The 25,091-nt window shown below is 39.6% G+C and overlaps 1 protein-coding gene and 1 pseudogene across 7 annotated transcripts in view; one reads left to right on the forward strand and one right to left on the reverse strand.

Annotated features, from left to right (window-relative positions):
• SHROOM4 (shroom family member 4) overlaps positions 1-25,091 on the forward strand; it is a 204,178-nt gene that overhangs the window by 171,059 nt on the left and 8,028 nt on the right. For all 6 annotated transcript variants that reach the window (XM_084790227.1, XM_084790228.1, XM_084790232.1 and 3 more), the window contains 2 exons: positions 17,097-17,870; positions 22,319-22,499. In XM_084790227.1, the coding sequence (XP_084646353.1) occupies positions 17,097-17,870; positions 22,319-22,499 (955 nt within the window). The remainder of the gene's footprint in view (positions 1-17,096; positions 17,871-22,318; positions 22,500-25,091) is intronic.
• LOC311602043 (activated RNA polymerase II transcriptional coactivator p15-like) lies at positions 8,589-9,401 on the reverse strand (annotated as a pseudogene). The gene is made up of 2 exons: positions 9,384-9,401; positions 8,589-8,959 (listed from the first exon to the last, which is right to left on the reverse strand). The product of its transcript is annotated as an activated RNA polymerase II transcriptional coactivator p15-like (transcript).

Below are 25,091 nucleotides of genomic sequence, written 5' to 3' on the forward strand. Positions count from 1 at the left end.
GCTAAGGAAAGGCAGGGAAATTAGAGACACTTAAATTTAATTTAGTGGTTCTCAAAATATGATCACAGGCCCAGCGACCTCAATTTCATCCAAGAATTTCGTAGAAATGAAAATCTAAGGCTCTACCCAGACCTAGTGAATTAGAAAAATGGCCAACAATCTGTGTCTTATCGAGCCTTCTATGCAATTTTGACACCTGATAAGTTTTGAAAACCAGTTGTTTAAGTGATGGTTTCGTAGACATCTTGGATACTAGATTAAGTTTAATATAGAAAGGAAAGATGAACAGAAAGGTTAAGAATATTGATGCTGAAAACAGAACAGGCAGGTCACAGTTAAGGATGTAAGGCAACTATGTAAACGAGTCTGGAGGTTCATTAAAAACTTACAAACCTAGCTACCATATGGCCTAGCTATACCATAACTAGTTATATGCCTGTAAGACTCCAAGTAAGCATGCTGCAGAGATGTTTACATACCCGTGTTATTGCTGCACTAGTCACAATAACCAAGATATGGAATCAGCTGAGATGCCTACCAGTAGGTAAATATAATGAAAATACACACACAGAGAGAGGGAGGGAGACAAGGAGGGAGAGAGAACCAGAGACAGAGAGACAAGAGTTTTATTCAGCCATAATGGGGGATAAGATGATGCCATTTGTAGAAAAACGGATGGAGATGATAGTGTTAAATGAAGTAAGTCCGATTTAGAAAGACAAATTATCGTGTTTACTCTCACGTTGAGCATACATATATGTCCATGTGTGTATCTATATATGGTATAAAAGTGGGAAATTGTGTAGAGAGAAGAAGGCATTAAATGGAGAGGTAAGGGGGGGGAGATGAGAGGTTAAGGGGAAGAGAAAAACAAAATTCTGCATTTCTTCTCATGAGGAGCCTACATTTGGAAATATATAAGTAGATGTGAAAGTAGCTGGAGTTGGTACATGAGGGAGACCAGTGGTGACTGAGTGGATAGGATATGGCAATAGAGGGTAGTTATGAGAAAACTATGATTATATACATATATAAAGTGGCATAATGAAGCATATTATCCTATATGCTAACTTTACAAATTAGTAAAATACAAGAAAGGATTTTTTTTTCAGACAAGAAGTACTAGAAAAGATCCAGTGAGGAAATGACATTTCTAAGGAAAAATCCTGATGAAGTTTCCCCCCCACACTTTTTCTTAGTAGCACACACATATACTTTCACATTTATTATGTCATTTCTGTCACAACTGGAATGATGGGTGTAGGTGGGAAAATCAAAAGTATAATCCTTAAGCTCCACTCTCCGCCTAGAAGCAGCTAATTCTAAGTAGCTCCCTTCTTAGTCGGCGCTCTTAGTTGTTATTTGCTTTGCATGCAGAGAGAATGCAACCTCATTTGGGTAGCAGTAGGAGGGTAAAATTCTGAGTAGATCTAGTGGGAGAAAAAGTTACATAATTGTAGGTATTTAAAAGCCAACAAACATTCTTTTCTGGATTATCTCTCTTGGATGTCTGTTCTTGTGATTGCCTACCATGATCCCTTTGCATGTAACCTCAGAATACATACTTAACATGTACACAGCCACAAGTAACTCCCCAACGCCATTGCACACTTCATTTTTCCTAATTCACTCTTGAGGAACCTAATACCAAGGAAGGAACTAAAACTAAGGAACGAGATCATTAGACTTTCAGTGACAAGACAAAGATATGCGAGCCCACATTTCTTGGGTGCTTGCTACGTTTCAGAGCCTCTTTACATAAATTGTGTGATTTTTATTATTCATGGCACAGTTTTGCCAATGAGAAAACTTGACTCACAAGAAGATTAAAGTCTCTTTCCCAAGGTCAGGCAGGCATCACATTCTATACTCTGTTACTTCTAAGTTTATACTGTATTAGGTCCAGGGTTCTCTTCCTTTTCTTTGCCCTATTCCACCTTGACTTGGGCGTGGGGGATCCAGGATCCAAGACACACTTACTGATTTCTGGCTGAGTAGAAGAAAATTGATAGTTGAATTGATTGCAGGTTATCAATGGAATGATCAATTCTCAATGAGCAGTTATCAATTAAAATTGAATCCAGTTAATAATTGGATTGCATAAGAAATAGAGCATTTTCAGGAAGCCCTCACATGTAGAACTGCAACTTTTAAAAGCATGTAGGACTCGTTCCAAGTGTGACAGAGTAAATCTTTAAAGTGTGATAAAGGTGTGATAATGCAGTATTAACATTAGGTGCGTAACAGTTAGGAAAGTATAACCTTCTAAAGAGAGAAATAAAAACAGAAATATATGCATCTCTGTGACCTACTTCTGCTTGCAAATACTATATAAGGTGATGATACAAGTCTCCCAAGATAATATACACATGTAACATATTACAACTACAATCATCATGTTTGCTTTGTAGAACTTGTCAAATTCATAGTGAAATGAATCTGGAAGAAGATATTGGCTAGAACCATAGTAGATTTGCCCTCTCAGATTTAAGACATAGTGGACTTGCGCTTTCAGACTTAAAGCCCTGCTTTAAAGTGACAATTATCAAATACATGATAGTTGACTTAAGGTGATAGTTGACTTAAGGTGTCAAAAAAAAAGTTTTGAAAAGAATTCTATGATCAAACAAGCTAATTTGAAAATATGGACCACACTGGAGAGAAACCTAAAGCTGATTTTTTTAAAAAAAATCATTTTCTTTAAGAACTTTAAGGAATTTAAGGTATCCACACGAAGGAAAATTGACTTACAAATCATATGCCTAACTTAGATCCATAGCATATGCTAGCCTGCAGGTAAATCAGTGGAATATAACATAGTTACTCCGGCTGTGAGGATGCAAGATAAATCTGTGTCTGTTAAATTGAAGATGTCATTGGAGACAAGATGGATGGGTTGAAATATAAAAAAGTTAGGGAAAAAAATTTTGCACAACAAAATGTAATAAAAAAAAAAGCTAAGCTGCACAATGAGGGAAATGCATGGGAACAACATTATTGACATCTGTTGCCTGTCCAACATCTGTAAAGGATGGGTACAGATAGAGAAGGTCAGCTTGAAGATAGAGCTTCCTAAGTGGACAAAGAAAATAAGCAGACTTTTTTTTTTACTTTACACACGAGGAAAGAAAAAGCTATAAAATCATTTTGTGGAAAACTACAACCTCTGTAGCAATTAAAGAAATATAAATAAAAATCAGTTTCAATGTATTATAGTCTTCATATTAAGCTGTCGGCAATTTGTGGAAATGATAAGTGAAGTTATAAAATCCTACCTAGGCAAGGCGTGGGTAAACATTTTTTTTTCCTGGAAGCAGTATATATTGGTTCCGTTATCCTAGAGGACAACCTGGAAATATGTGACAAGAATACATTATTTGGCATTCTCTGACCTAACATATACACCCAAGGAAAAACTTCAAAAGATAAAATTAATTTCTTGAAAAAATACTCATTCTAGTTCTACTTATGGTCATTGAAAAGACTTAGCACTGTATTATATCATAAATGATGGGCTACAGTAGAGCAGCCACTAGCAATTGATAGCTACACAAATCCAGGACTTTTCACAGAAATGGGGATTTGTAATTATGTTAACCCCAGGAAGGTAAATACTAAACTATGTTTTGAATTTGAAGGAAAATTCAGGAGAGTATCTAATCAAATATAACCAACTCAACTTGAAAGCACATAGTGTTTTATTTTCAGGCTGGAGAGATGGCTCAGTGGTTAAGAGCACTGTTTGCTCCTCCAGAGGTCCTGAGTTCAATTCCCAGCAATCACATGGTGGCTCACAGCCATCTATAATGAGATCCGGTGCCCTCTTCTGGCTTGTGGGTGTATATGCAGGCAGAGCACTGTATATATAATAATAAATAAATTTTAAAAATACTTTCATTCAATCAGTGTCTTGTTGATAAGGGGGGAAAGCACATGTTCTGTCTACCAATGTAACTTCAGTTACATATATCTTGACATATAGAAATTAGAGTCATTTGGCCAAGGAGTGGGGAACTAAGCTTTATGCATGGCAACACCACCAAAGCAAGGGTTTCCCTGTCTCTTTGAAAGCCAGTTTGTTTTCACCTCTTGGAGACTGAAAGAAGGTCTAGGGTAAGTCCTGGCACTTGGCAATTGCTATTAACAACTGGAAGTTTCTGTGAGCTTAGGGACAGGAAGAGATGACAAGAGCAAGCTCCTGGGTCTTTTCTCCTTCGTAGCTTCCTTGTGTCTTATTTCCTGGACCTTGAAATGTTTCTTCCTGTAATAAATAACCTGGGAGTGGCAGCTTCTCTTGAAGCAGTCTTCTCTCTTGGCTGTGCAGGGAAGGGAAAAGCAAGAGAGATTGGCGCTGTGTGCTCTCGCTACTATGATCCTGGAATGCCACGCTATTGTGGCAAGTTCAAAACTAAAATTTCCAAAGAAGAAAACTTCAAAAGACTGGAGGAAGAGACACGAGGAAATGAGCCCGTCTCTGACAGTACAGCTTTTCATTTTCAATTAGATCTCCCTAACGTTTTTACCAAAGGAGCAAACTGTATCTGTCAGAAGAAAAGGCCCCCTGTGCCAAGGGGACAAGAAAACAGCCCAAGCCTTGGCACGTAATTGGCTTTTGTTTTTTAGATATAGCCATATAACCTCTTCCATGGTGTCAACAAAGCCTTTCCTTAATTTTCATGCGTTCCCCCCTTTTCTTCAGCGAGGAGCTAAGGGCTTCTGAGATACCTTGAGACTAATGTGGTGCTCTACCCTAACAATCCTTGCCATTGCTGTAGCTCATAGGTCTTACAGCTGGGTAGGATTTTTTCATTGCTTCCCTCCCTTGGAAGTTTGCATAGTATTTTTGAAACCATGAATCTATATCATAGAAAAAAAATCTTTCAAGTCATATTGAGCTTGTACATTCAAGTCCTATTTCCTAAGTGGGTGGTATCTTCAGCAAGAGGGTCTCACCCTTGTGCCCTGAGAGATAACCAAGGGCTACATTGGTAATCTAGATTGTTTTGGGAGCTGCATAGACTACCCTGGCCAACTATTCAATGGAAGTTTCTCATGCCTAATAGGCTCTATGGATTTTGTTAGTCTATGATTCTTATGGGGAACACTGTCAGCTAAAGGGGCTTAGCTTCCTTCAATACAGAGAGAGAGAGAGAGAGAGAGAGAGAGAGAGAGAGAGAGAGAGAGAGAGAGAGAGAGAGAGAGGAGAGGAGAGGGAGGAAAAGGACAATTGAATAATTTTAGGTAAGTATAACATACAATTAAGGCTTTCTCAAACATAGTGTTACATGTTACACATCCCTCCTCCTTCTGGTTTGATATCTACCCCTTCTCCCCATTTGGAGCTCACCTCATTATTCCATTTCTGCGTTTAGATCATCTGCTTCCTGCTAGTCCCTTCCCCAAAACCCTCCCTGACCTGTGATCTGTTTATACTTTCCTGTTCTCCATTGTTAATCCATGTTGCGCACTCACATCTGAGGTTCTGGAGCTAGGCACTACCAATGAGAGTTGTGGGGGTGGGATGCGGCATTTGGGGTGGGGGTTCTGGGTTACGTCACTCATTAACATCTTTTCTAGGATCATCATTTACCTACTAATTTCATGATATCATTGTCTTTACAGATGAATAGTATTTATAGTGGATATGTCCTGTGTATGCATTAGTCATTCATTGGTTGAAGGACAGTTAGGCTGTTTCCCTTCCCTTGCTATTGGGAATGAGGTGGTAATGAACATGGCTAAGCAACATATCTCTAAAGTAGAATATCTAATCCTTTGGGTGTATGCCAAGGAGAAGTATAGCTGGGTCATAGTGGATTTATTTTTAGCCTTTTGAGAATTCTCCTCACTGATTTCTACACTGGTGGAACCAGTTTTGAATCCCACCAACAGTGAATAAGGATTCCCTTTTCCCCAATTCTCCTCCAGCATTTGTTGTTTTGTTGATCTTTGTCATTCTGGCTGCATCAGGTGAAACATCAATGCTTTTATTTGGATTTTCCTAATTGCGAGGGATGCTGAGCATTTTTTTTGAGATATTTCTTAACCTTTTTTTTCTTCTTCTTTTGAGAACTCTCTGCATCTCAGGCCCATTTTTCAGTTTGTTTGTTTTGAATCTTTGGTGGTTTTTTTTTTTTTTAGTTTTTTACGTAGTCTGGATATTATTCATCCTCTGTCAGATATATAGATGACAAAGATTCTCTCCCCTTCTGTTGGCCTCCACTTCACTTGATTGATTGTTTCCTTAGCTTCTGTAGAGTCAAGTTTGAAAAAGGAACGTCGAGTGTTTTAAAATACAACTACAGTAGAACGGTGACTTAATCATTCTCAAAACACAGACCCCTCCACACCAGTGAAGGAGAAAGGACCCACAAAAGTACCAAGGTGCTTATTACTAGGCTTAATCCCTAGGCATTAGGTACCAAGTATTGAAAAGTAGATAGGGTTTTTATTTTGGCTTTGCACCACTGACTCACTGGGTTCATCACTTTGGGCCTGTGGTGACACAATACATGATGACCAGAGAATGAGATAAAAAGGGAACAGAAAATATATGGGCAAGGAATATAGGAAGTGTGGAAGTGGTCCCTTATAAAACGCAAAGTCCTGGGTTTTTTTTTTTAATAATTTGGACTCCAGGCAGGGAAGTGTATAACATCAGTTTTATGCTTTATGTTAACCATGACTGTTACTAATTATTTTAGATTTCTATGTTTACTTTTTATAGATATATATTGGTTGTACATAGTAATATAATTCATAAGGAAGTTTCTCTGAGTAGATCATACACTTATACATAGTACATGCTCATACATATAGAAGAACCTTCCTCAGATCCATCAGTACAGCTCTATATTAGTTAGGGTTTTATTGCTGGGGAGGAATACCATGACCACAGCAGCAACTCTTACAAGAAACCGTTTAACTGGCGCTGGCTTCCAGTTCAGAGGTTTGGTCCATTCTCATCATGGTGGGAAGCATGGTGGCATGCAGGCAGACATGGTGCTGGAGGAGGAGCTGAGAGCTCTACATCTTGTTTCTCAGGCAGCAGAATTAAATGCCACACTAGAAGTGGCTTGAGCATCTGAGACCTTAAAGCCCGCCTCCACAGTGACTTCCTTCTACAAGGCCACACCTACCCCAACAAAGCCACACCTCCTAATAGTGCCACTCTCTGAGTTTGTGGGGGACAGTTTCATTCAAACCACCACAAGCTCCACACCAAACACTTAGAAGTTTCTTGCATACCCAAAAACTAGTATGTGTGTGTGTGTGTATATATATATATATATATATATATATATATATATATATATATATTTGTACACTTGATTCTATACCTCGCTTTTTTAAATTTTATGATAGTTCTATACATTTTTGTGTAAGTTGTATCCAGATCTATTGCATTATTTTGAGCAGCTATATAGTATTCTATATCTAGCTCTTCCTATTTACCTTTAATTGCTATAGCAAGGCATTTAGACTATTTCCATCCTTGTGATTATATACAAAACTATTATAATGAGTGTCCTTATATACATCCAACTGAGTTCATGTTGAAACATAAACAGAATATCTATGTATATATATGTAATATAGAAATATGTAAAATCTTTAGATATTGAATTGCTAGGTCAAAGCATAAGCACTATTGACTCCTCTTTCTTTACAAATGACCTTTGTAGAAATTACACCAGCTTACACTTCCACCAACTGTGTATGAGATCGCCTGTTTTTTTAAAACATCCTTATAAATTCTTATCATTTGTCTATGCAGTTTAAAAGTTTACATGTGGTTAAAGACTTTATGTTATGTTGATAAGACATCCTCACTTTGCTATGGACTGTATACTTTTTTTCTCTGTTGTATTGCTGGTTTCTATTGTAAATTAGTAAGTGTTCTTCACACATCAAAGGCACTGACTCTTAGTTGTATATAGAAAAACAGATTTTCTCAGTATTACCTTTTGGTTTTGTTTATGATACTTTTTTCATCATGAATTTTAAAATGTTTAGAAATCAAACATCACTTTTCTTTGGTTACTTCTATATTTATTGACTTACATTTGAATTTAACCTTAAGATTAGAGCTTTTCTTGTGTTTTCTGTTTTCTTCTAGAATTTAGCACATTTTTCTACATTTGAAATTATATATATATATATATATTGTACTTGATGTACATATGTATATATATGTGTGTGTACATATGTGTTATACGTACATACATACATACATATATACATACATGAACTTAATTGGAAAGAGTGACATGAAGATTTGACCTTATCACTAATAGCTATGTAGTTGTTCCAAATCTATATGCAAATTAATCATCTTTCTTTTTTTTTTTTGAGATTGTAATGATCTGACTTTATTTTATACTAGGTAGGGGACACAAAGCAATCCTTCATATAAAGTTGACAATTAGCTTCACTTAGAACTTTTTAATAATGCACATTTTAAAAATGTATTCATCTTACAAATCGTTCTACAATCCAAATATACAACAGCTTGGAAAATAACATTTAGGGGGAAAAAGCCAATGTAAAATGACTACAACAGGTACAGATTTGTTATGGCTCAAATTTTACAGCTTGCTTACTGCATCTTCTATGTCAGAGATCTGTTCCTTCAGTTGGCTCCACTGTTCATTTCACCTTCTGGGTCCATCCAATTCTCTAATATCAGTTAGAATTTCCCCTTAAAGTCCTGGACACTGACGTATCTCATCTCCCCAGTCTGAAACATGTTGTCATCTCTGCTGTTGCTGCTCTGCTTGGAAGATGCCAGAGCTCTTGAAGTCTCACCAGGCTTTTGTTTCTTCACAGGGTTTTCTGGAACAACTTGCCTTTTCCTCTGTAACTGGTTTTCAACTTTGCTGTCAGAATCACTGCCTAAAGAGCCTGAGGAAACAAGTTCCTTTGAATCAGGCAGTGCTTCACGCCTGCTGTCCACTAGCTGCTAGGTTGCTAGCTTGCCCGCTTGCTCTGGACTGAATCTAGTCATCTTTCTTTCTTAGCTTAGCTTATTATGAACTAATGTTGCATGTGCTTGAGCTTACTTTACCAGTTTAGCATTCTGTGGGTTTTGTTGTTTTTATTGCTTCTTTATTTAGAGACGGAGTCTTGCTGTGTAATGCAGGTTGGCCTTGAATTTGTGGCAATCTGCCCGCCTCAGCCTCCTTCCCAAGTGCTGGGATTATAGGTATGTACTCCCACTTCTGGCCAGTAGTCTGTGTTTTATGCCATGAGTCTACCTTTCTATTTGTGAGACTACCTTATTCACTGTAACTTTAGAGCATATTTCCTTTTTTTATTAATTTATTGAGATTACATCTCAATTGTTTTCCCATCGCTTGTATCCTCCGGTTCCTCTCTCCTACCTCTTTTCTACTGTTCATGGTAATCACCACAATTTTATTTTCCCCATATAATATTTAGAATAATGTTCCAAAAGTCCCATCTTCTGGCAATTTTATTGGACTCATATTAAGTTTATGTATTGATTTAGGTAGACTTGATGTCTTTACAGTGTTGAGTCATCCTTGCTAGGAAACTGTATTTCTTTTCATTTATGGACATACTGTTTTATGTCCCTCAGTAGAGTTTTTAAAGTTTTCTGTATAGGGGTCCTGGATATTTCTTGCTTAGATTTATTTCTAGATATTTTATATTTTTAATTGCTATGCCAAGTATGTATGATCTTACCCTCCATTGTATTTTCTAATTGTTGCACACATAAGAAAGTTGTTGGTTTCTATATATTCATTTTATACCCTGACATCTTATTGGATTTTCTTATTGTTGGTAGTACATTTCTACTTATGAATTTTCAGAAAAATAATACCATGTCTACATAACACCATCTTACACTGTTAAGGTGTTCTTCATGTCAAATCACATATATAGCATTTTCAGAACAATATTAAGTACTAGTTGGGAAAGTGGGCAGTTTCCCTTGTTCCCATTTTCATAGGAATATCTCTACTGTTTAGCTGGGCTGGGGCTCAATGCTAAAATGCTTGCCCAACATGAGTGAAGCCCCAGATATAACAACAAAGTGATTTTTATAGAACTAGCCACATTTTCCTGCTAGTTCCTTTTTAAACCTGGAAAGGTTTGATAATTACAGTCAGATATACTTAGGATTAGAGAAGCTGTTTTATACCATTTATTCTGTGATTTATTAGAATTGTCAATTATATGAACAGATTTTCTAATGCTGAACAAGATTTTCATTTCTAAGATGAACATGCATGTTTATGATATAGCATTTTTTAAACATGCTCCTGGATTCTCCTCACTAATACTTTGTGGTTTTGTGCATACATTCTTAGATGAAATTTGTCTCTACTATATGTTTCTATATTTCCTACTTGTTGGAATTAAGTATATTCGACCGCTTCTAGATTTCAGAGTCTAGGAAGTATACATTATATTAGTGTTGTATGTATCTTTAAAGTTGGAGTAACAACATAAAACTGCATGATTGTGTACTTTTTAGTTAAATATATTGCTTTTTCCAATGATAACTAATGAGTATAGTCTCTTTTCCAATCAATATTGGTATTTAGTGCTTTCTTAGGAAATTGCCCCATGTTTTCAAAACTGTTATATCAAAAGCTATTCTTACTGCTTGCATTTATTCCATATTTGTACTTATTTCTCCATTTGTAACATATTGTATTTGTATATTTTACAAGTTGAGTTCTCTAATTTATTTTTTAAATGTATTTATTCACTTTACATCTAATTTCAGCCCCACCCCCTTTCCTCCCAGTCTCCCCTCACACACCCCTCCCCTCATTCTCCCATCTCCTCCTCCTCAGAGAAGGAGGAGGTCCCCTTGGGTACCAACCCGCACTGGCACATTAAATTGCTGCAGGACTAGGAGCATCCTCTTCTACTGAGTCCTGACAAGGTAGTCCAGGTAGGGCAATGGGAATCAAAGGCAGGCATTAGAGTTAGTGGGCCCCTGCTCCAGTTTCTGGGGGACCCACCTGAAGACCAGGCTATGCATCTGCTACATATGTGTAGGGGGTCTAGGTCTGGCCCATGTAAGTTCTCTGGTTGGTGGTTCAGTCTCTGTGAGCCCCCATGGGTCCAGGTTAGTTAACTCTGTAGGTTTCTTATGGAGTTCTTGTCCCCTCCAGCTCCCTCAATCTTTCCTCCTACTCTTCCACAAAACTCCCTGAGTTCTGTCTATTGTTTGGCTGTGGGTCTCTGCATATGTTTCCATCAGTTGCAGTAGCTATTACTTATTTTTGATTCATGATTTAAAATTGGAAAGTATGACAAGTTTCTATCGTGTTTGTTAGCAATGTAGTGTTTGAGAGTGTTCTATTTGGTTAGTAAGTGGTTTACAATTTTACTGTTTCATTTTTTTCTTTTTAAAAATGAATTTCTTTTATTTTTGAGATTATAATATAATCATATTATTTCCCCCTTCTTTTTCCTCCCTTCAAACCCTTCCATGTACCCCTCTATTTTTAGCTTTCATTATCGGTTATATCATTTATTTTTCTACTATATTCATTTCTGGTATTAGTTTTAATATATTTCTGCTTTGTTTAGATCAATTTTTAGATTATCTTTTTAACATTTTGTTGACTTAGTACTTAATTCCTTTATTTTATTTTGGTAGTATCCCTTTTTTTTAATGGATACTTTTCTCACAAAATAGACCCTTATCCTGATTACAGTTTTCCCTTGCCCTGCTTCTCCTAGTTCTCCCCTCCTCCCTTTCCTTCTAGATCCACTTCCTTTCTGTTTCTCATTAGACAAGGCTTCTAGGTGATAATAATAAAATAAAATAAGATCAAACAAACTATCACACAGAATTGAACAAGACAAACCAACAGAAGACAAAACCCCAAGAGAAGGCACAAGAAGCAGAGACCAACTAGATCACGTACTCAGGGGTCCAATAGAAACACTAAGCTGAAAGCTATACTATATAAGCACAGAGGACCTGGTGCAGCCCTGTGCTTGCTGCTTCTGTCCCTGTGAGTTCATGTGACCTTTGCTTGGTTGATTTAGAGGGCTTTGTATTCTTGGAGTCCTCGATCCTCTCTGGCTCTTACACTCTTCCTTCTTCTTCTTCTTCTTCTTCTTCTTCTTCTTCTTCTTCTTCTTCTTCTTCTTCTTCTTCTTCTTCTTCTTCTTCTTCTTCTTCTTCTTCTATTCCCTGAACTCCCAAAGGAATTTGATAGAGACACCCTATGAATGTTCTGAGGTCATCTTTTAATGGAAGTGTTGAGAGTTGTGAATTTTCCTTGACCTGCCACTTTGGTGAAACATACCCTCTAGCTTCAGATGTTTTCTTGATATTCTAAGTTTCAGGTTTCTTCTTTGCCTAACATGGAAAGCTTCTCCTGTTTGTTTTCTATGTATTATACATTTTCTTTTTTATTTTCTTTTTTTCTACTTTTTATTAAATATTTTTAAATTTTTTACACATACATTTATAGTATTACACATATATATAATAAACTACCTACAGCAAGAAGAACCATGACACAATCAGGAATTATGTAAATATTACGTTCTTAGTGTTTTGGCTGTTTGTATTTGGCAGCCTTGAAGAAAACATCTTTTCTATCTTGGTGCATCTAAAATTCTGAATGTAAATCAATATCTATCATGTCTCATCATTATTAACTTAAAACATCTATCTAGACCTAAAAACATCTTAACCCCTAAACAATTAAGCTTAGTTGTAAAACTAAACAACCCCATCAGAGACTTGAGAAGGAATAAACTTGATTACCTGAGTATGCTGGGAGTGCAGGTTAGTAGTTTTCCAAATGAGAAGATGACAGAGACAGTTTGCTACCTGAATAGTCACCTAAAATGTTTTCTCCTTTCATGGTTGGAATTATTTCCAGTATACCCAGTTTTACTGAATTGTGATTAAAGAATGTAGTCTGGGGTTGGAGAGATGGCTCAGCCACTTTAAAAGGCTAGTCTTTTAACCAAAAATATAAGAGAATGTGGTCTGTACTGCCTATGGCTCAATATATAGGCAATTTTAAAATTTACTGTAGTTTTGAAACGAAAGTGTAGTTTTAAGAGTTTTCTCTTATTTCAGTTTTAACTATTATGGTCTGTTGTCTGTTGAAATAACCTTAATTTTGTTTCTGACTTTGTTTGCCTTTCTGTTACCTATAGTTTGCTTATGATGTTTGATCCTATACTTTTTTTGGGTAAAATATATTCAGGCTTCTGGGTATAACAAGATATGCCTGTAACAGTAGTTCTTATGTGGCTAACAAATGAGGATTTCAAGTTCTAAGCCAGCATGGACTATACAGCAATACTCTGTCACGCGCGTGTCACGTGCACACACACACACACACACACACACACACACACACACACATACACACACACACACACACGAAGAGCAAGAAGGGAAAAAAGGAAAGATTTTTTGTGTAATTAGATCTTTATCATGTTAGCATTATGGTGTTCTTTTCTAGGAGGAATAAATGCAAAGTAGAATCAGAGTAATTAAAAATAATAGAGAAGGTCATCAGGCAGGGCCGTCTCTGCCTGATATATATTTGTCATCTTTTCTGCTGTCCCCCTACTACCTTTTGTTTTCATTTTATTTCTTAAGAGGATGTACTAGTTGGATAGTCTGTGAGTATCTACAGGTAACCTAAGACCCAATGAGAAGAGTGGAGATATTTGGGTAGGAATTTCTCCTCCATGTGGAAACTAATGATGAGGGGAATGATGTTTTGCTTCCATTTTATCTGAACTTGGTTAGCATTATGTATAGTTTTTTTTTAAAAAAAGAAACATTCCCAGCCATCATAATGACTGTTGAATGCATAGTCTATCTGCTGATCTAATTGAACCCTGGGAATTTCCTGGCAGTAGTCAGGACTCAGCATGATGTTGATTGCTCACAGGGTACCATAGGAAACCTATCAGAAATTTAAAGATCTTAACTCTTTATAATCAACTGAAGAGATGTCATTTAATTTTGATGTCTTACCATGTAGAAATTTGACATTTAATACATGGAGATTAATTTTTTATAACTTAAAAGAATATTATTTTTTCTTATGAGAGATCATATTTTAAATTTCAATTTTTCTTATTTATATAAATATAATATTAAGTATATATACACATATATAGCACTGATCAAACATCTAAAAAGATTTACTGAGTAGTCTTTATCTCCTTGTTTTGGAAGTTTTTAATATATATATATAGCATATTTTTATACTCTACCTTCCTTCTTTTTTTCTTTTTTGAGGCAGTGTTCCTCTGTTATATAGCACTGGTTGTCCTGGAATTCACTATGCAAACCAGGCTGGCCTTGAACTCACAGAAATCCACTGACCTCTGCCTCATGAATTCTGGGATTAAAGGCATGTGCTAACATGCTTGGCTACTTTATCTTATTTCTGTATTCACTGTTTTGTTCCATAAGTCAAAAATATACTTTTACTTACAGTTTCTTCATAAGATGCTTAATACACAAACACACACACACACACACACACACACACACACACACACACACACAATTTAAAACAGTTTTAAAGTTTAAATATATTTTGATCATATTCTTCCTCAAGTCCTCCCAGATCTACTTCCCCTTTCTACCCACCCAACTTTAAGTTCTTTTTCAAAAAAACAAACAGAAACCCAGTAAAACAACAAAAATCTCAAAACCAAGAAAACAAAACTACCACCACAAACAAACTGTAGCCAAATATAAGCACAAACAAAAAGCCTGTGGAATCCATTATATGGTGGTCAACTACCCCTGCCCATGAGGCCTGTCCTAGACGGGTTGATATACCTCATGTCACTTTATTGGGGGAAAATTGATTTTCCTTCTTCCAGCAGGTATGAGTGACAGTTCAGTTGTTAACCTTTACCCTAGTGGCTAGGTTTACACTCATTCATTTAAAAAATACTACAAAATAAAATGCAATAAGACAAAATAACTGTCGCATCAAAGTTGAACAAGACAAACCAAAAGAGGGAAAAGAGCCCAAGAAAAGGCACAAGAATCAGAGACCTGCTCGTTTGCACACTTGGGAATTCCATAAAAAAAATACTGAGCTAATAGCTATAATGTATACACAGAGGACCTGGTGCAGACCTGTACGGGCCCTGTGCTTGCTGCCTCCGACTCTGTGAGTTCATGTGAACTTTGCAAATGTTATTAATCCTTCTTTATCCAATCCTCAATCTTTCTGTATCAGAGTACTCCTTAATACAATACTCTGCACACTTTTGAAAGTTAGTTTTCAGAACAGCCTATAATTTTGAAATTTCAGATTGTGACGTAACAGAAGGATATATGTATGTATGTATGTATGTATATGTATATATATATATATATATATATATATCCAAAAGTAGCAGATAGTTATGAATAAATTATTTAGTATTTTTATTGCACATATAAGCACTGGAAAGCATTATGTGTTCATTTATATTTTGCATTAAATAGTAAAGTATTAAAATGTGTTGGTTCTAAAAATGGACTACTTAGATGCAGGCAGTCAATGGCAGCAGTCTGCCAAGTCAGGGTAAGCAAGTCCTCAATAGTTCCTGCCCTGCGAACAAATCTGGCAGAGATATTAGGCCAGAAAGCTGAAGATGAGGCTCTAACGTTATAAAGTGTTTTGGGTGACTGGTCAGGCAGTAAACTGTCTTAAGGCAATTTATACATTTTGGAAGCTGCTAACCCACACTGCTGGTTCACTCAGGAATTTAAGTTTTATTCCTTCTCAAGTCTCTGAGGGGCATTGAAGACAAGATAGTATAGTTTTACAACCAAGCTTAGTTGGTTAGGGGACAAGATCGTTTTAGATAAAGATAAACAAGTTAAGCTATTAGAATTGAGATAGGATAAATATTGCATATCATTCAGAAATTTAGACCCAACAAGACAGGAAAAACATCTACTTCAAATGAGACAAATGCAGATGGCCAAGTCACTATGAATGTAACACGTATAGAATTCATTATTCTCATGATTGTCACATGGTTCTCCCTGCTGTATGTAGTTTGTCTTATACATGTGTAATAATATGTGTGTGTGTGTGTGTGTGTGTGTGTGTGTGTGTGTTGGTTCTGTATAGTAAGTGGAATGTGGATATTCATTATGAAAATCACTATACATTTGTAAACACTAGAAACTTTTCATGGTTAAAAAATAGATAAAATCAGGGCTGGAGAGATGGCCCAGGAGTTGGGAGCACTGGCTGCTCTTCCAGAGGATCCAGGTTCAATTCCCAGCACCCATATAGCAGCTAACAATTGTCTCTAACTCTGGTTCCAGGGGGTCCAACAGCCTCACAGAGGCACATGCAGGCAAAACACCAATGGACATAGAATGAAAATAAATAAATATTTTTTAAGTATGTAAAATCAACAAATAAAGCAGGACAACCCGGATTGTAAGCCATAGATGAGTATAAATCTAATCTAAATGCTATGAACAGACTGAGGTACTAGGTGTATATTTAGACTTTGTAACTAAACAGTTCCAGTTCAAATCCTAGCTCTGCCACATAACCTTTATAACCACGGACTGTTTACCTATTCTGACCATGTCTCAGGCTTCCAAACTATAGAATCCAAACTCTTAAGAGCTACCTCTTAGGTTCACTATATAAGGGGCAAATAAAATACACTTGAACATGGAAAGCATTGGAAGTATGCACTAGTACAATGTTTCTCAGCCCCTTGCGGGGGAGCGGCGGGTCACATATCAGATAGTCTGCCTGCACATCAGCTACTTACATTACAATTCATAATGGTAGCAATGAAAACAACTTAATGGTTGGGGGTGTCACCACAACATGGGGAGCTGTATTAAAGTGTTGCAGTGTTAGGAATGTTGAGAACCGCTAGTACAAATATTTATTAGCACTTTGTTTATGCGCAAAAGGTGCTTGCTGTCATCATTATTATATTCTTATTTCTATGGCCATTACGGTTACTACATATATTAGAATGTTATGGCCATTTTAATGTTGCAGAAAGTGTGTCCTCCAGAATATGGGGCCCGTCCACTACATGCTTGCCTTGGTCAAGGCTTATCTGCTGTTTTGCAGGGAAATGGCTCATTCTAAGGCCAGCTTGTCCCGGTCTACTCCCTTCCATCCTTGCCATGAGAACCCACCACTGGACTTGTCAAACCATCGAGCAGTCTCTTCCCTCGACCTCCTTGGAGACTTCAAAAGCAAACCAGAGGAAAGTTCAGTTTATGAAGATGGGAGCTCCATTGCCTCCATGCCCCGCCCACTGCGCAGCCGAGCCTTCTCAGAGAGTCACATCAGCTTCGAGCCTCAAAACACCCGGGCCTGGGGGAAGCCTCAGAGGGAACCATTTCCTAAAGGCAGTGAGACTCAGCCAGACCATCTAGGGGCAAGGAAGAAGCCTTTTCCTCCCCCTCGCCCTCCTCCTCCCAACTGGGAAAAATATAGGCTCTTCCGGGCAGCACAGCAGCAGCAGCAGCAGCAGCAACAACAGCGATGTGAGGAGGAAGAAGAGGAGGAGGAGGAGGAACAAGGACAGGAGGAGAAGGGAGGAAAAGAGGAAGATGTACTACCCCGGTATTTTAGTTCAGAAACCACTGCTTCCTGTGCCCCTAATCCAGCCGAGGGCCTGGAGCAGCCACAGCCCCTGAAGATGGGCCACCGGGAGGCTTCAAGGCAGGGGTCCCAGAGCATCCCAGAGCAAGAAGCCTTGGCTCTGCATCCCAGTGATTGCACACCTCCAGCCAGGGGCCGCGTCGGAGCCCAGCCTGAGAGAGCTCAACCTCCTTGCTATTATGGCACTCATGGATTATGGAGGACAACTGAGCAGGAAGCTACTGTGACCCCAAAGTAAGTGTTTGGGAAAGATACTGGGTCCCAGAAAAGGCTGCCAACTGTCTGATATTGCTCCGCAGTCTTCTTACCTGCAAGCAGACATGACAATGTGCCTGATGTACATGGTTCTGACTATTAAGATCTTGCATTTAAAGGACACAGACAGATGCTTGGTACATAGTAGGTGCTCAGGAAATGCAAAGTTTAAACCTTTTAGCCACATCATTAAGAAAAGATGATGTTGCTTCTCAGTGTAGGTTTCAGGTTATATCGCTATCTGGCCCCTGATCATGAAAGCATAAAGCATTCGTGGCCTGTCCTAGGCCTTTCCTGAAACGTGCCTCCTTTCTGCTCTAGCCAATTAGCCTAGGCCTCTGAATTCTTCCCCCAGCTCCAGAAGAAACGTGTCGCTGGAGCTAGGCACTTGCTCCATGGTAATTCTATCAGCTAATGACGCTCTTTGTCTCTTCCACCTTTTTTCCACCCTCTTGGTCCCCTGCTTTGCCTTTGCTTTGCCAGACAATAGGCAAGAGTTGACAGGGTAAGCTGGGAGATCAAAAGAGGACGGTGGACTGCCACTGCCACCTATGTGAGTGCTCATCTGGGCATCACACTGTGTGTCTGTCCTTTTTGCTCCCAAACAGAACCGTCAAGCTCTCCATTGCTAAGTGCTGGGGCTCTTATCTCTGCCTGCCCTCTTTCAGAGCTCCACTGGGGACGAGCAGACAGGTGTCCCCTAATTGCTTTCTTTCAATTTTTTTCTTAATAGCAGGATCTTTCCTGGGAGGAGTCGCTATTGGAAGTACCTTGTTTGTGTGACTTTTATGGACAGGCTAATCTTGTTACTTGGTTATCTGGAGCTGATTGAGCAGTTCTCTGAGGTGCCATAAAGAAAGCATTTATAAATCGCAGCTCCTGGGCTCTGCGAGAAGCCCTTAGCAGACCACATGTGGCCGCTTCTCAAGCTGCCTTATTGCAACTGGAAAATAGGTTGCAGAAATTAACTGTGCCGTGGTTGTTGTATATTACAGTTAGGAGATTGAAAGATTACCTGGCAGATAGTAGGCATTAAGCTAATATTTCAAAAGATAAAACAGATAATCAAATAAGTTTTCAATTAAGCATTTTCCGTGTGCCAGACACTGCCTGGTGTTTAATGTACATGATTTAAGTTGCTCTTCCCAATGTCCCTGTTGGCCATTAATGTCTCCATTTGACAAAGGAGGTAGCTGAAGTTGCGTAAAGTAAAGGTGTACTTAATTCAGTGTTGTGCAGCAAAGGCTCAAATCCAGATCTCTCTGCCTCTAAATCCAGGCTACTGCAGCTGCTGTGGCCCCCTTGTCATCCTTGTCATCTTCCTCCTCCTTCTATAGCCTCTCTCAAACAGGTCTTGTTCTTCTAGTTGGCTGGGAATTTACATTGTCTTCTCTCTTATAGGGTGATATGTGCCTGGAACAGCAGTCCCAGGCTATGGCCCTTCCTCATTTAGGAACTTGTGTTGTCCAGACCTGGACCACTGAGAAAGAAATTGCTATTACTAGACATCTTCTAGCCTGCTCCAGAGATTTCTTTGTAACCAATTATAGGATGCAAGGGAGTACATTCCCTTCACACAGCCTTGGCTTCTAGGTGCAAAAAATCAATTCTAGATGTTTCCTCAAATGATAAAGATTTAAGGAAGAGCATCATTTCTGGCCCGGATGAAGTATCTCCACCTGTTTACCATGAGCTGAGCATGATTAACTGTGTACAGATCATCCCTGGCATGTGATGTACTCTTTCTTAGGGTTTACAAAGGGCAAAAGCAACATGCACTCAGTACAGATGACACTTTAAGGTGGGGGGGGGGAGTGTTGACTTTTTCCTAAGCTGGCGAGAGGCTGTATAATAACCGTTCTTGCTGCTGGGAAGCAGAAGTGGCCCTGAGCCCTGGAATCACAAGAGATACCACTGACCCTCTACAGTGAGCCTCGCTGCTGAGCTGTGAGGGTTCGAAGACCGGTGTAGTATCAGTAGTTTTGATTCAGGATAGGGTTACTGGGGCATCTCCCAATAAACCTAAGACTTAAATCTCTTCCCCTCCACCTTTCAGATGAGAAAAGAGAAGCTAAAGGAGGCACTGCCAGTTTTTCACAAGATTCCAGGTAGCCAGAGCCCAGGCAGGCTAGCTCATTACCTACAGTGTGAAGTCAGTATCTCAGGCCCTGAAGAAGTTTCTCTTCAGACCCTAGGAAAGAACATGACAATGCCGGGGCCAGTAGACATGTAGGGTTTTCAGTATGGACTGCACATAAAGATGTCCACATTTCAGCCATGCTTAACCACAGGATCCCTACCACGTGTTGTCATTTGAGTTCCAGGTTCAGGAACACATATGGAAGGAAGTCATAGAAATGATCAGACATTGCTCCGCTCTAATAACTAGTACCAATGTAGATCTTGGTTGCTTTGCAGACTAAGCACGTCTGCCATTGCTCAGGGGAAGGCTCTGATCTTGCATTTTTAATGTTCACTTTCAAAGTCAGATTAGGTTCTTAGAGATTTCTGGTAATCCCTTTCCTGTTCATGAAGATAGTGAGGAAAAGAACAGTAGGGCACAGTGCTGAATATGACCCACTGTGACATGGTGCAGGGCCATATCTGCTGAGGAACTGACTTTCCATGTAGCCCAGGAATTTTGATCTTTCCTGTTTCTGATTGAGAGTGTTGACGCGTACCATAAATTCTTATAAATAGGAGCTCTCAAACCCATTTATTTGTATTACCTCTATAATATTATGTCTCCTGTGATATCAAAGACATAGTCCAGGTGGAAAGTCCCTTACAATAGGGTTTTGTAGAGTATCAAGTTGTTCATTTGTCACTATCACGTAATATAAAGGATAAAAGCACAGATGTGGAATCAGGGTGCCATTCATATGAAGTTTACTGGCTGGTGACCCGGAGAATGTAATTTTACCTCTTGATTCTTCATGTTACCTGTCTGTCAACTGGCTATGATGATCATTCAGTTGTGTGTGTCCATATGTGCACATGTGTGCTACATGTCTTAGGACAGTTGCTAGGGTATAGCGAGCACTGTCCATATATTGGTATTATAGTTCTAATCGCAAAAGCCTATTTGTAAAATAAATGTCTCTGTAATGAGGAATATTGCCATGCCCAAGTTGCCTTTGTGTGATGAATTAAGAGACAGCCTAGCATGAATCAGTAAATAGCTGTGGAGCCCGTTAAGCCATTATATTTGACCTTTATCTAAGAGCTACAAATAGCTGCAAAAATGACTAATGAGTTTCTCCTATTTTCTCTTTCAAACAGCTAGAGGTTAGAAAGGGCTGATGACACAGACAGGTGGATGGTGGAAGTAGGTGCTACGCAAAGGGAATACATACACACACACACACACACACACACACACACACACACACACACACACACACAGCAGAATTTTTCTCCCCTTCATTACTGAAACCTGACTTTATAGCTCTCATTTTCCCTTATTTCCACCAGTCCAAACCCAACCCAGGGTAGAGCTGGAGCTACTTCTTTCCTGAGGAGAAATTCTCTCTCACGGGCTGGGACTCTGAGAGGCACCATTCTGTCCCCTCAGGGGTCGGTAAATAGGGTCTTGGTGCTGGCTCTCGGTGTTTGTTACTGGTTTCATCATCCCCATTTCCCTCTGCAACCATGCAGGACACAGGGGCTAGTGGGAGTAAGCTACAAGTGGAGGGACGCTGTTCATTATCAGACCAAAGGGCTGCTCTACAAGAGGCAGTGTCAGAAGAGCTCATGAGAGATGTCATGGGCTATGACAAGTCCTTGGTAGGGATGCTAGGCCCAGTGTTCAAATGATGGGTGACCTTGGGTGAGCTCACAGGTGCCCTCTTTGCTATGGAACAACTCCAGCAGGGAGGGGGTCAGTTCAAGCAGGAGTAGCATCAGGATAAAAGAAAAGAGTATGAGGAAAGTCATGGGGTACCTTTATAAACAAGCAGATCAGATAAAGCTGGGCTGAGGAGGGTCGCTAGTTAGGTAAAGGCGAGGTCACCAGGCTTAAAGGAACACTGATTTCTCTGCTGCCCAGCTCCTCCCTGAAGGTCATGAACTAAGGAGAATCGGTTATCACAAGAAGCCCACAATTTTGAGGTCTTGTAAGTTCTATAATTTAATAGGGTGTTAAGGACCAAGCCAAATGATAAAGAAGTCCTATGAATTACTAAGGTCAAGGGCATAGAAGAACATAGAAATAGACATCTACGTGCTTAAAGTTTGCCTACACTTGGCTTTTAGAGAACCTTCATGTTGCCTGTTTATGTTTGAATGGTGCCTTCTGGTTCATCTTCTTATAACAGCTAGGGAAAGTGGTATCTTATCTTATCTTATAGGTAGAGAAAACTAAGAAAAGAGAAACATCACTGGTCTCTCAACAAAAGTGCTCAAGTGGTCACCTTTTGTTTCCACAGACAAGAGTTTCGGCACTTCTCACCTCCTCCGGGGGGCCCAGGAGTCCCTACCTCTTACTCAGCCTACTATAACATCTCTGTGGCCAAGGCAGAACTGCTGAATAAATTAAAGGAGCAGCCTGAGATGGCAGAGGCAGGCCTGGGAGATGAGGTTGTTGACTATGAACTGGCTCAAAAAAAGGTAAGGTTTTGGTATATTCCCAGAGATTTTCAGCATTTAGCCAGGTGTCTGAAGGACAACCAGCCGCTCCTAGCATGTCTTTCACTCCTGTGTTCCTCCTCTGTCTGTTCTCTAATCAGTTGAAATAACAGTGATCCTCTGTAATCCTTAGAACCATCCCACTGTAGGTAAGGGTGTGTGCATGTGTGTGTGTGTGTGTGTGAGAGAGAGAGAGAGAGAGAGAGAGAGAGAGAGAGAGAGAGACAGACAGACAGACAGAGAGACAGACAGACAGATACACACACACACACACACACACACACACACACACACACACACACTGGGGATTGTACCTAGGTAGGGGTATATGTGCTTGTATGTGTGTCCCTGGGGACTGAACTCAGGTAGGAGTGTGTGTGTGTGTGTGTGTGTGTGTTTGTGTGTGTCTCACTGGGAAAGGAACCCAGGACCTTGTGGGCACTAAGCTGGTGCTTTGCTGTTGATCTAAATGTTCAACCTGAAAGAGTCTCAGTCAAGTTTTTTGAAGTGTTTTGGATCAAACTTGAGGCCTAGCATGTGTTAGAGAAACACTTTGCACTGAGTTGCATCCCCAAACTCCTTCCTTCCCTCCTGCTCCCCCCTCTCCCTCCCTCCCTCCTTTCCTTCTTTCTTTCCTTCCTTCTTTCTTTCCTTCCTTCCTTCCCCCTCTCTCTGTGTCTCTCCATCTGTCTCTCTGTGTCTCTCTATGTGTCTCTGTCTCTCTCTGTCTCTGTCTCTCTTTGTCTCTGTCTCTCCCTCTGTGTCTCTCTGTGTCTCTCTATGTATCTCTCTCTCTCTCTCTCTCTCTCGCTCTCTCTCTCTCTCTCTCTGTGTGTGTGTGTCTCTCTCTCTCTCTCTCTCTCTCTCTCTCTCTCTCTCTCTCTCTCTCTCTCTCTCTCTCCCCCCACCCCCCAGGCCTGAACCCAGAGCCTTGTAATTGGCAGGCCAATATTTTACCACTCAGTTAAGCTCTAGCCCTGCAAGGTAAGTGTTACTATTGCTCCCCCCCCCCTTTTTTTTTTTACCAGCTAAAGGAACTACCTTTTCCAAGGGTTACAGACTAAATTATAGGTCCTGGACTTAAAGGCAGGACTGGATTTCTTCTCTGCCATACTGTCCTTTTGAATTAAGCAATCTAACTCACTGCCTAAGGCACATCAGAGCTCTAGCCAATGGCAGCACCATTAATTTGTATTCTATGTAAGTTTCTGGGAGAGAGAACAGACTGACTAAGGAGAAATTATAGGCTGGCAGACTATTATTTATTTGCAATGATGGTCAATTATCTCTTGAAAATACAAAATAGGTAAATGGGGATGTTGTTGTTGTTGTTCCAAGCCTCCCTTTCTTCCTCTAAGTACCAGTAGCCTAGTTTTTTAATCAAGTTCCTGGAATCATTTTACCCCCACCCCTTGCACTTACCTGTTTTATTTCATAAGCAAATAGAGTTGTCATGGTAACCTCAAAGGCCCAATTTACCATTTTGTGGACATGTGAACTCAATGTAAATTGTTCTTCTGCCCATATTTCTCTTTCAGGAGATGACCTGTAGGAAAACATAAGGCCAGTTTCAGAAGCTGTCCTCCCAATTTCCCATCTGAAGCAAAATGTCAGGGAAATAATTGGACCATGGAAGTGTCAAATTTTATTGATCCAGATGCTCTTCCTTGGAGTCTATGTTTCTTGACCATGGCAGAGCTGGTCCTTGCTTATTGAAAGCCTGGCCTTTCCAGGGACAAACATAATGAAAGTCTAGCCAGGGGAAGAAAGATGACTGGAAATAGCAAGGCACAGAATAACAGAGAGTGATTTGTAATGACTACAGATGGGGCAGGGCTATGTTTGTGTGTAAGGAGGAGAGGGGAGGAAGGTCATTCATTTGCAGTGTTCCAGAAAAACGGCTGAGTCCTGGCTGAGCTTGTAATAAATCCAAAGCTTCATACAGTATACCTTCTCCAGGCTACAGAGTCAGGATATAGTGTCCAGGGACTAAAGAACAAGCTTCTCCCTCCCCCGCCCCCCCCCCCCGTTTCCATTCTTCTCTCCATCCCCAGAAGTTGGCATCCTGGATGAGTGACAAATCAAGAGGGCCATCCTTTGACAGTGACATTGACTTTTATATGAGAGAATGGAAGGTGACAAAGTAATTGAGAATTGAGAATGCGTGGAGACCTAGTTATGTTTCCCCACTCACATCACTGGATACCCAGGTCTCAGTGGATGTGGTCATTTCCCTCATACTCGCAGGCACCATCATGATGATTTCCTGACTTCTCCTGACAGTGGGCTTTGGAACCACCTAGTCTTGGTCACCATCAACATTTCCAGGACAACTAGAAAGGGCAACTCCATACCTAAGCATCCCAGAATGCCTAAAGTAGAATGATAATAGATCTGACACTGAATGGCGCTTACTTCCTGTGTACAAGATATTAGCTTATGCATATATTAGTTCATTTAATTCCCATAACCGCTCTGCAATATGGGTATCATTATTATCCTACCTTCTTTCCTGTAGAGAAGTTTGAGGCACATAGGGTTAGGCCACTACTCTCTGGCAGACCTGTCATTCAA

Source organism: Acomys minous, assembly GCF_964271855.1.
Source record: "Acomys minous genome assembly, chromosome: 7".
NCBI classification, from domain to species: Eukaryota; Metazoa; Chordata; class Mammalia; order Rodentia; family Muridae; genus Acomys; species Acomys minous.